Genomic DNA, 12,290 nt, shown 5'->3' with positions numbered 1-12,290 from the left:
GGAGATGCATTACCATGGTAGCCGATGGCCAACGATTGATTTATACGCAATTTGTTCTCTCAAGATACTAGAGCCCATGTTCACCATTCGTTTGGCATGAGGGTTTTCCAACTCCCCTAGGTGGGTCCTGCGTGTCCACCAACCCGGTTAAAGCGTCAGGCATTCGCTTTTCATCCTCTCAATTTCGTAAACGACACCCCTGCCACAAGAAGGCAGTGAGTAGTCCCAGAGTGAACATTAGCTCTGTGATATAAGCACATTCAACAGACGAATCCCAAATAGGCTGAAACGTGCATTCTGGTTTCCACTGCTTGCCACAAAGCATCTTTTGATTGTTTTGCTTATGAATCAAGGCAATATCGAGATAATCCGTGGAAAGATGCATATATACCAATAAGAAACTGATCAAATACAGTCGTAAATATTAATGAGAATATTCAAACAAACAATACAACATTTATTCTCTCACATGTCATAAGTTAGTAAGATGTTTTAAAGTCTGATCATAAATAAACAAAAGATGAGTCTTTACTTTTAAATTAAAACTATATATCGGTAAATTGTCGGATAGGGAAACGGATGCATTTGAATTATTACAAGTAGGGTTTATATTACAAACCATATGAGTAGTGATTAAATAAGTAGTTGAAAACATATTATATAGTAATAATGCAGCCAAGACGTATTCTGTACAGAAGATACGTAATGCTGATTTACCGACAGTTATTTGACTGACAAATATTGTTATCTATGAAAAGAAAATTAAGCAAAACAATTAGACTAAATTTTATATCATGACAACATACTACATTTGAGTACGAGTACATTTTCTAGTGTTGGTTAAACAAAACAAACAACCTCAATTGAAAATAAAGACTTTTGTTCAAATAAAAAATAAAAATATTTTATTTTTCTGATTGAGATTATAAATTGATTGATGTTAGACCACGATTGAAAACTTGAAAGTATTGAATCTGCTGTTTCGTCTTAGTATGGGACTATTGGGCAGTGTGCATCCACGATCTCGCTCGCAGGATTCGAACTCAACAGAGTTCAACTGTGTTGGGTGTGAGGCAGACAGTCTCGCAATTTCGTGGATTGGTTGGAGTTAGACAATAACACCGTTGGATGCCGACTCAGTGATCTGGAGGTTAAGCGTTCATTGGTCGGAATCTCGTGAACGTAAACGTGGTTGAACACTGAGGCGTCCCATACTGGGAGGAAACGGCCTCCCAATACTTTCAGGTATTCAATGGTGGTCTAACATCAATCGGTTCATGATCTCAATCAGAAGCTTGATAATTTTCACAACCTCATACTGGAAAATGTTTCATGATTAAAGCAATATTTGAAAAGAAATTTAGAAATCTTAGCCTTTGAAAATGGTGAAATAAACTGGAATAAAACAGAGTTCTTTCTATCATTCGATTGACATAATTCTCCCACAATATTTTTGTATGCTTGGAAACACAACATTTTTAAGTTACATTCACCAGCTATAGTAATAAAGCAGTGGGCAATCCATTGAACAGATACTTGACGGAAGTAAATGATGAGATGACTTGTCATGATGACAAGAGAGTAAATTTTTAGTGTTTCATTGTATATCTGACTCCATTTGGATCGTATGAATGATTGTTATCGAATCATACATATCGCCAATCCTTGTATATAATTATTGACTTAGCTCGCGTTAGTGAATAATGGAATTAAGTCAAATAGGTGAATGAAGCTTTGAATACGTATGTTATGTACAATCGTTGATTGGTAAGTGAAGCAAAACAAAATGACACACAATGGAGAAGGTGAGTGAGCCAACTCACTTTAATGAAGTATTACTCAATATTTATGATCAAATCGAATTGAGGCGAAACGAGGCATGAGAAAGACGTGAGCAAGGCAAGGCAAAGTAAATAATTAACAAGATCAAAATGTGACTGAAGAAGAATGAATAAATTGATCTGTTCATAAGCTAGAATAAGTTATGTGGGCTTGTTATAGCGCTAGCCACAACAAATTTACTTCAAATAAATGAAATATAGATGAATGTAACTCACAAAAAATGACGCTATATCTGTAAGGACGTAAAATACGACCGCTGCTGACTGAAAATGAAATAAAAATATTGATGAGTTCGTATTTGACCAACTGATGTTGTATATAAATCGAATAATATCAATACATGATTGGACTAAATGAGGTAAATAATATTACTGAGATCACGTGCACTCAGTCTCTAGAACACTGAAGTCAAGATGTCTAGCGTTCAGGCGTCATACCGAAGGTTCTGGATTCGAATCTCTGTTGGAGGGTCTCGTAAATGTGTATCGCTGTAACATCTCTTATTAGGACAAAACGATCATCTAGTGCTAACATATTTTAAATGGTTGTCGCAGTGAAATTCAACCATCTTAACTTCTTCATACTTCAAATAAATAATGTTTTTACCGCTGTTAATACATTTTGTATATTCTTTCAATTATAATTTATATATTTTGCCTATTACTCATTGACTAAGGACCAATTTCGATGATAAATATAAGTTCATTTTATAGAATACTATAATACTGTATGCTATCATCTGATCCAACATAAAAATCTCCAAGTTGAGATAATAATAATTGTAAGATTCATTGAATTGGTAAAGTATCTAGAGACTAACGAGTATGTTATTGGTATATATTTAATGAATAAAACTTCATAGTATAAAGTAATATTAAACTTTATGGTTGAAATCATGAGTCAATTGAAGTTAGACCACTATGGAAACCCTGGAAACACTGGACGCCCGTTTCATCCTGTTGTGTGACTCCTCAGCACTGCTCATCCACGATCCCGCCTCACGGGATTCGAACTCAGGATCTATCAGTCTTATGCGCGAATGCTTAACCTCTAGAACCACTTAGTTGGCACCCAATGGTGTTAATGTCTAACTTCAACCAATATTAAAATACACCTGAGTATCTCACATAGAATACTGTAAAATCATGATGACTTAATTTATAAATGAATTTATTATGCTTATTGACATACCCAAGATGGGAATTTTGTGATTAAGAAACTTGCGACAATGATTACAATAGCAATGATTTGGTAACAGTGTTAAAATAACCGTTGAATAATCTGTTAATCTTTTTTTGATAGCTGCACCAATAAGTAATGCAGCTATAAACAATATTAGACTGATTCCATAAGCACCAAGTTTAATAGGAATACCCATTAATATATCCAGAGTTTCATCAGTTGTAGCTACGATTATTGTCTGAAAATATGAAATGTATAATGCACACTTTTAAAAAAATGTACTCGAAAAGTTGAACCAATTCATGATTTAGTTGATCTGGATTTTTCTTAAAACTTCTGATAAGATAAAGATTTACTATTCTAACGATTACTTTGAATCTCCCAATTGTTGTTGCTTAATGTCTGTTGACCGGATATCATCAGTAACAGCATACTATGGGAGAAAGCAAACCAACTTCCAGATCAAGTGTACATTGGGGAAAGAAAATGGAAACCAATAGGACATACATTGTGAAAGTCATCAAACTGCATCACGTGGCAAGAGTCAATTTGGAATCGTGAAGGGTTGTGTAAAAGTGTAAGACCAAAGAATACATTGGGTCGATAATTGGAAGTAGATATCGAAAGAATGAACAGTAACTGGAAACCACAGGAAAGGATTATCGAGGACACAGTTGGATGGAGAATGTTTGTGGTCGATCTATGCTCCTCTATGAGGTGTGACAGGCGTAAGTGAGTAAGTAAGTCTATTGATTTTTCTGGAAGACTTCTTTAAAACTATCAACTGAAAAGTCAATGAATAATCTTTCACATAATGCTTATACTCTTACTACTTCAACCACTATGGGATTTGAATCGACAACTTCATCTCTGTACTAATGTGGTATGTCAACTCGAACTGATGTACGTACGTATCAAGTTCTACGTTGTGACTAACTGACTGACTGACAATGAATAATGCAGTAATTTACGTAGACAAATTTTAATATAAATACTTTTATATTAGGAAAAAGAAAACTCATCAATTAAATTCAATGTTCTTACATAAGTAAATAATATAATAACATTCAATGGGAATGTATCACTTATTTTCTTTACAAAAGCAATCAATAATGCTAACACAGATGTAATGAAGCTATGAATGAGAAGAAAATATTAAACACATTAGATAATTCACTCATTAATATAAAAATGCATCTAATGAGATTTGAATATCCTAATACAAAACAAAACTTGCGCACGAGACCGATAGGTACTGGATTCGAATCCAGAGAGCAAGGTCGTGGATGCGCACTACTGAGGCGTCCCATACTAAGACGAAACAGCCGTCCAGTGTTTCCAGGTTTTTCATGGTAGTCTAGCTTTAATTGACTCATGAATTCAACTATTAAATTATTATTGTCATAATTCATAGTTGTTCATCATAAGTATGTTGGGACTTGTTTGATTATGTAACTTTCAGAAATACAAAGGAAACCAAAATGTGACCTAATACTTCAGTTTCTTTAATCATCGGTTAATTAACTTTGCTACGATATAACTAATATAGATAAGGAAGTTTATTTAAAACATGCTTTTATTTTATTTGAACACACACATATTGGTACAAAGAGGCAGATTGATTATGAATACTGTGGTCTTGAGTGCTGTTAGAGGTATGAGGGCAGTTATCACTTCCCGGTTGCCCACACCGTGAAAGGGTTCTTCTAGAGATACCTGAAAAGGAAAATTGGGTTAGAAGTGGTCTTAATGACCTGAGAGCGTGACCGCGGTGCCCAAGGGACAACTGCTTGAGGTCGGTCACACACGACCTTTTTGTGGGTAGTTTTTGTGTTAGCTCCGTTCTTCAAAAGACCTTACCGTCGGAGACGGATATCCGTGGGATAAAGTGAGGTGTGCATTTTTAGGGTCGACCTTTTCTAACCCCACCCCTCCTTGTGGGAAGGTAGCATCGCTGTTATGCTGGCTGTCTGAAGGAAACACCTTACTGCTGTCACACCTCTGTACAGTCGGCAGTACGACTTCGCCTTCGGACCTTGGGATTGCTGCTTTTAGTCTGACCGCTCTTCAACCGACCTGCCTGGCATGGTAGGACCTTGAGGAACGATTGTTCCAGCCAGTATAGCTCGGTTGATTCATCACGATAGGCAAGCCCGACCACCACATCAAGGTAGCAGCAACGGTCGGGACAAAGAGGCACCAGGTACATATGCACCACACAAATCTCATTTGATTCGTGTGAAGGCTGTGATACTGCCCAGGTGCCCGAACTGAAGCAGGCGGTTTTCTTAGGGGGCCACACCCGGAGCCTCTGACCTAAAGGTCTGATCCACAATGCAGTGGAGCATCGTGAGGAGATGCAGTCCCATGGTAGTCGGTGGCCAACGATTGGTTCATACACCATTTGTTCCTTCAGGATACTGGAGCCGATGTGCACCATTGGTTTGGAATGAGGGTTTTCCAACTCCCCTAGGTGGGTCCTGCGTGTCCACCAACCCGGTTAAAGAGCTGGACATTCGCTTTTCATCCTCTCAATTTCGTAAATAACACCCCCGCCACGATTAGGCAGTGAGTAGGACTTCCCTATATTCACGTAGCCATATGAGAGCATTTGGAGAGGGAGAGCGGACTTTCCACACTCTCGGCCGTACCAAGGCATGAAGCTTGCTAGATTGTTATGGAGACCCAGGATATTCTTTGAAAAAAGCTTAGAAAGGCCCTGAAAACTATGGGAAACGTTTTATCTAATCAGTATTGCATAGAGTTTCTCAGAAACACCTACAAAGTGAAGAGTCATGTGTCTTATTTGTGATTGAATAAATACCTATCTTGCTAATACGTTTAGTAGGGTTGGGGATCTTTCTGTATTCCCTTGATTTTCTGTATGTAAACGAACCTCTTGACTAAAGCGTTCTTTCTATATCTCTCGTCTTTTCTCTCGTGTTGAAGTTGTATCGTGTAGATTTAGCCTTAGGCTCTGGAAACCGATTCAAGCGTTCAGTCAGACTATTTATCACAAATGAAATGAATTCTTTTCAAACCACTCTGACATTGTCGAATACAAACACAAGTTCAATAAATGTTTTGTAAATAGAGTTAGACTTTTTCTAATCGTCTAATATCTAATTAAATCTCACCAATCATGCAGTCCATACAACATGCTATTAAAAACAGTTTGATCACTGATTAATATAACCAAAATGTCAATTGAACTGATTAATAGAAGGATGTAAATCATTACATTCTTCTTGTGTGTTTACAATATTTTCATTTAAACTATTGAACAGACTACATTAACTGCTGACTTTTACCACCATTTTGATGTCGGGTTACGTAAAAATACAGATTCTAGATGTCTTATATCTATTACCCACTGATAATTACAAAAGTAATTATTATTCATTGAACGTAATCAAGAGGGTTCAAAGAGGACCACTTTTATTTTGATGATTTCATTTACTCAAGTGGTACATTCATGGTTATGATTGATTTTTACATAAAGACGTCTACAATAGATTAGAGTTATATCGTATTACTTAGAAAGGAGTTACAAATTATCAAAAGATTTGAAGTATTGACTAAACGTTATGGAATAGTGTTAAAGATGACAAGAAGTAATAATTTATCGCTTGGCGAATATGCTGAAGTTGAAGAATAGGTGAACAAGTCTCCTTAAATTATAAGCAATGGTGGTGGTGGATAGCAGTGGAATTCAGGACGCACGTTTCGTCCTGTTTAGGACACGTCAGCTGGATGTACCTACATCTCAGAGTTGATGTCCACTCCGCGACTCCAATCCAATGCCGTTCAGTTCAAACACCATTGCGTTATCCACTTGGGTACCGAGTCCGGAAAACCACTAGCTTGATGTTTAAGACTACCATTGGTCAGTCTCTTATTGACTTCATCTCAGATTATAATGTTTGTGACTTAAGGCAATATCGAGGTAATCCATACAGGATCCACATATGCTAATGAGAGACCGATAAATTACATTCCTAAACATCAATGGAAGCATTCAAACAAACAATACAAAATGAATTAAATCTACTAACAGTTTGTAAAATTAAAAAGGGTGATACTAACATTGTAGAATAAGTGATTGGATATTTCGCTTTTATATATAGAGATCAGGCTGAAATTTTTCGATTTATCATTGCTTAATTTGGATAAGAATTTCTAATTCAAACATTCTTTGAGCTAGTTATTTTAACTTTATAGAAATCCTCAACGATAATGCCGAATACGAAAGGTGATGACAGTTAATCATTTATTCAAAGACTGACCTATCAACTGACTCACATCCACCTATGGACAGTTAACTGAGATAATGTTTTGACGAGTGTTTGTGTTTTCGATAGGGTCTGTTACACAAAAACAAGTCAACCAGTTAATCTGTAGACTGAGTAAATTACATCGTATTAAGAAAATAGGGTGAGACTATAATTTATGGTTGACGTTTAAAAGATGCCAAAATGACCTTGAGAGTATCTGCCTACATACTAGGGCTAAGTGAGGGTTATAAAGCAGTTTAAAGTATAAGGATTATAAACAATGGTGGATAGTGGCTAGCAGTGGAATCCAGGACGCACGTTTCGTCCTATTTGCGACACGTCAGCTGGATGTACCTGCATTTTGGAGTTGATGTACACTTTGGGACTCGAACCCATTAACTTTCGCTTCAAACGCCATCACGTTATCCACTTAGCTACTGAATCCTGATTATAATTTACAATTGATGGTTATGGTTAGAAATTAGATTTATAGCTTTTATCACTAAAATGCCAAAACGATATTTGACTGATATGATATTTGATTGAATGGATTTCTTACTAAACTCCAAGATTCGTTATCTTAAATCTGGTTGATTGGTCTAGAAGTAATAGTCTCATGAGAAAATTTTCTTCGCTCAGTTTTCTTAGTTACGTTCTGTAGTGACCTGCTTTTATAACGAGAAAGTGATTGGTATAATGGAAACAATTGTTATTATAACCAATTGTGCCAGTGATTGTTTTACTGTACCTGTTTTGTTTAAGGGTACAAAACAAACATATTCTTCCTTTGCCTGTGACCTTGCACGAACTCGCATACACTCAGTAGTTTCGCTTGTAAACTTTGGCACGATCTCGGTATTTTTTCGATACCACGAGATTGCCAACATCCATCCATCAACTGCCTTCTAGTTTTTGGCTTACAGAAGGATCCAACTCGATATTTGGCATGTAATCTTCTTATAGTTATCATCATAGTCAATCATAACTCGATGCCAACTACATATCAATGATTTAATAGATTAATTTTATTGATTAAAATTTGAATATAAAATTAATATATAGAAATAATAAACTTGGTTAACTTACAGTAATATAACAGACATAATTGATCGTGTTAATGATTCTTTAAAAAATTTGGTTTGATTTCTATGAAAATAATTATGATTATTATTGATTTATTGATTTATTATTAGTAATAACTTACAATCCATAAAAAATGATCGAAATAAAAAATGTGATAATTAATTGAATTATAAGAATAATAAAAATCTATAAAAAAAAAATTTAATATAAAATTAATAATCTACTTACTTTTTTGTTATATAATGATATACCTAATCGATAATTAAATATTGATTTATTGGAAAGTTTATTGATTAAAATAGTAATCGATTGATTAATTTGATTGATCTTAAACATGTTTATATAAAGATTTTCTAGAATAGAATATAAATGATGAATTTGATATAGTTGAAAGCGTGAGTTAATTGAAACTAGACTACCAACAAGGAAAACCTGGAAACACTGGATAGTCGTTTCGTTCTATTGTGGGAATCTTCAGCAGTGCGCATCCATAACCTCGCCTCACGAGATTCGAATCCAGGACTTACCAGTCTCGTGGGTGCGGGATCGTGAATGCGCACTGCTGAGGGGTCCCATAATAGGACGAAACGGTCGTCCACTGCTTCCAGGTTTCCCATGGTGATCTAGCTTCAATTGACTCATGATTTCAACCATGAAATAGTTGATAGTAATTTGATTAAATGCATATTTTGTGTTTTATTTCTTATAATGACTTCCACTTATGTTTCAAATGTACATCTCAATTTCACTGAATAGATTATGCAACACCATTAAACATAATTAGTACACTTCTTGTAATCTTAAATTATTTGGAGTTGACGAAAGCCTTGAAGTGAATAAGAAACTCAGTTGGGATAATCGAATGTATTTAAATTACAGAGTTTCTGAGAGGAATCTGAGAACCATACAGTAAACAGCTCATTTGAAAAATATCAATCAATTGTCTCAAACTTGACTGTTCCTTTTGTAAATATCTGTCAATTGTCTCAGATTTCATTGTTCCTGCATTTTCATATCGATTGCTTTCCGTTTCCGTTCTTTCTTTTTCGATCTTCTACTGAAGTACATCCTATTCCTGACTATCGTTATATACTACTTATGTGGATATAAGTAGCCCACACCATAGCCTTAGAGCAGAATGAATTCACTCAATTCTGTATATCTTCTTTCTTTTCATCATTTCGTGGTATGTATAGATTCTGTAACTACAATCAAGAATGTCAAATAATAAATTAGAGATCGAAAGTTTTGGGTTCGAGTCCCACATGTCGGAGTCCTGTAGTAGTAGTAGTAGTAGTAGTAGTAGTAAAATAAAACGGTTGTCCAATACTCTCAGGTTTCCAATGATAGTTTAACATTGATCGATTCATAATTTGAATAAGCACTTACCTGTGTTGAATAAAACTACAATGTATACTATCATGTACATGATGCAAAATGTTGTTTATATTCACTTCATGAAAACACTTGAATGCTAAAAAAAGAAGAAAAAATATACTACTCATAGTTGTTTTTTTTATTTAACACATTAATTACTGAGATATGAATGAATACAAAGGATATTGTATTTGATCTTTCAAATGAATGACCATTTGACTAGCGAAACAAGGCATTCTTTATTCAACCATAGTACGATGACTTTGGACTTTGGATCTCTTGATTGTTATTACTTGTAATTGTACAATAAAGTTTGTTAAAATACTAAATATTCATCAATTACTTATTGGTTGAATTAGAGAATTCAATTGAATATTCATTATCTCAATTAACTTATCGACTATAAACAAGATAGATATGAGTTAATTTGAATTTGGATGGTCCTTCTTTAACTTCTACTGAATGATCATCTTACTTATAATTTGTCTCAAGTATTCGAGCTACATGATTGTCTTTCATAAGTTGACAAATTGAAGGTGTAGAATAAAACATCTGGAATTATTCATGCGGTAGAAACTAGCTCAGAAGCACTTTTCTCATGTAATTAATCAAAGCTCTTATTTGAAACTCATTAGCAGGATGAATCTATAACTCAGTGATGATGTTCACTTCAATTCTCAAAAAAGTCATGAAAAAACCCCCATGTACTAGATTCCATTACTAATCATATTTCATCTAGTTTACATAATAGAAACTGTTTAAGATATTTCATAAGTTTACACTCGAGGAGGTAGTGTGATTAGTGTACGAGATAATCGTCGTCTACTGGTTGTATCTAATATATACGAATACATTAGATGATGGTATTCGTACAGTCGTTGAATAACTTCACGTTTTATTTCTTATTACAATCCAAATATTTGTTACTTCATATGTTTTAACGAAATGATGCATAATATGAATTCCCTTATCAGTGATGATTAATTATAATAACTTATGTTTAATTCACTTGGTGTTGTTTACTTGTATCTGCCCATTGTTATTTTGGACTGCAATTGATTAGTCTTTTGTTAGCATGTATGCATCCTGTGTGGACTGCCTCGATATTACCTGAAGTCACAAGCTTCATAAGGAAGGATGGATAGTGGCTAACAGTGGAATTCAGGATGTGCATTTCGTCCCATTTGAGACTCGTCAGATGGATGTGCCTGCATCTCAGAGTTGATGTTCACTTTGGGACTCGAACCCAGTACCGTTCCCATCAAATGCTATCATGTTATCCACTTAGCTACTGAGTCCTGAGTCTTTAATTCTTTACATCATTATTTACAGAAATAACATATCAAATCAACAATCTTATTTATTATCATGTTAGTATTTTTTTTAAAAACGAACCCTAATGCGTATATATGTCGTTAGTTTTTGTAGTAACTCCCTTCCGAGTTCAGCTAGACCAAAAAGACGAGATTGACGAATAACGTCTTTGTAATAACATTTCAAATTGTATAAGTGTAGAAGAGGTACTTCAAACTCAGTATTCTTAGGTACGCGTTCCGGAGATTCGGTAGTCTTCTTTGAATCGTCTCCATTCAATAGGATAGAAAATTCGAACCAGGTATCAAGATAAAGTGCATTCCGTAAACCTCTCGAAGTCCAATCATCTGGGTTGTATACAGACCTACTATAACTCCACTTCTCAATTGCCGTATAATGATGCACTACAGTTTGGCGACTACCTATGAAAGTACTGTGTCGATACTCAGTATTCCTAATATAATATAACACAGTCATCAAATCTGTATGGAAAAGTAACTTCATAGCAGATATTGGGGAAGCTCTTTTTTAAAACTTTGCCCATCTTAACTTGTTTGATTGGAGCAACGATTGATTTATTGTGTAACAGCAAACAGGTTGGTTGTTGTGAGGGACTAGCCAGTACGTAAGCAGGCATTCCATTACCGATTTCCAGCGCATCATCAAATAGAATAAGTTCTACTTTCGTATTATGATAGGGTGTTTCCCTCATAATTCTATGGTGTGGTTTACCTATATCCACATTAGTAGTATGTAACGAAGGTCGGGCATTGAATGTATTTCAGTAGAAGACCGATAAGGAAAGAACGAAAAGAATCGCAATTGACTATGGGCCGATATTTGCAGAAGGAACAGTCTAGATTGAGACAATTGATTGGTAGTTTGCAAATTAACTATTTACTATATCCATCTTTGCTTATAATGCTTGTGAATTAAAGCTACATAGAGGCAATACACACAGTATTCACATATAGCCAGTAAGAGACTGATCAATTGCAGTCCTAAACATCAATGGGAAGATTCAACCAAACAATACCAAGTGAAATCGTTTACTATATGGTTCTCATATTTTACTGAGATATCCTGTATTTGTGCCTAAATATGTTCGATTATCTCCATTCGTGTTCCTGTTCACTACCATTCCATTATACGCTGGAACATGTCTTAGCTGGCATGTTGCACATCTTATTATAGTTTACTATTTATTTATTTTAATTT

At 35.0% G+C, this 12,290-nt stretch overlaps 1 protein-coding gene across 1 annotated transcript; it reads right to left on the bottom strand.

The window, feature by feature from the left end:
* Positions 1-472: 472 nt before the first annotated feature.
* On the bottom strand, positions 473-3,220 carry Smp_162320 (hypothetical protein; the record flags this gene model as incomplete). Its single annotated transcript, XM_018797887.1, has 4 exons — positions 473-499; positions 533-748; positions 2,058-2,105; positions 3,113-3,220. 4 exons carry the CDS (start codon positions 3,218-3,220, stop codon positions 473-475), a joined length of 399 nt encoding a protein of 132 aa, XP_018652884.1.
* Positions 3,221-12,290: the final 9,070 nt, after the last annotated feature.

Source organism: Schistosoma mansoni, chromosome 6 (assembly GCF_000237925.1).
Source record: "Schistosoma mansoni strain Puerto Rico chromosome 6, complete genome".
NCBI lineage: Eukaryota > Metazoa > Platyhelminthes > Trematoda > Strigeidida > Schistosomatidae > Schistosoma > Schistosoma mansoni.
This window is presented reverse-complemented; position numbering and strand designations above follow the sequence as displayed.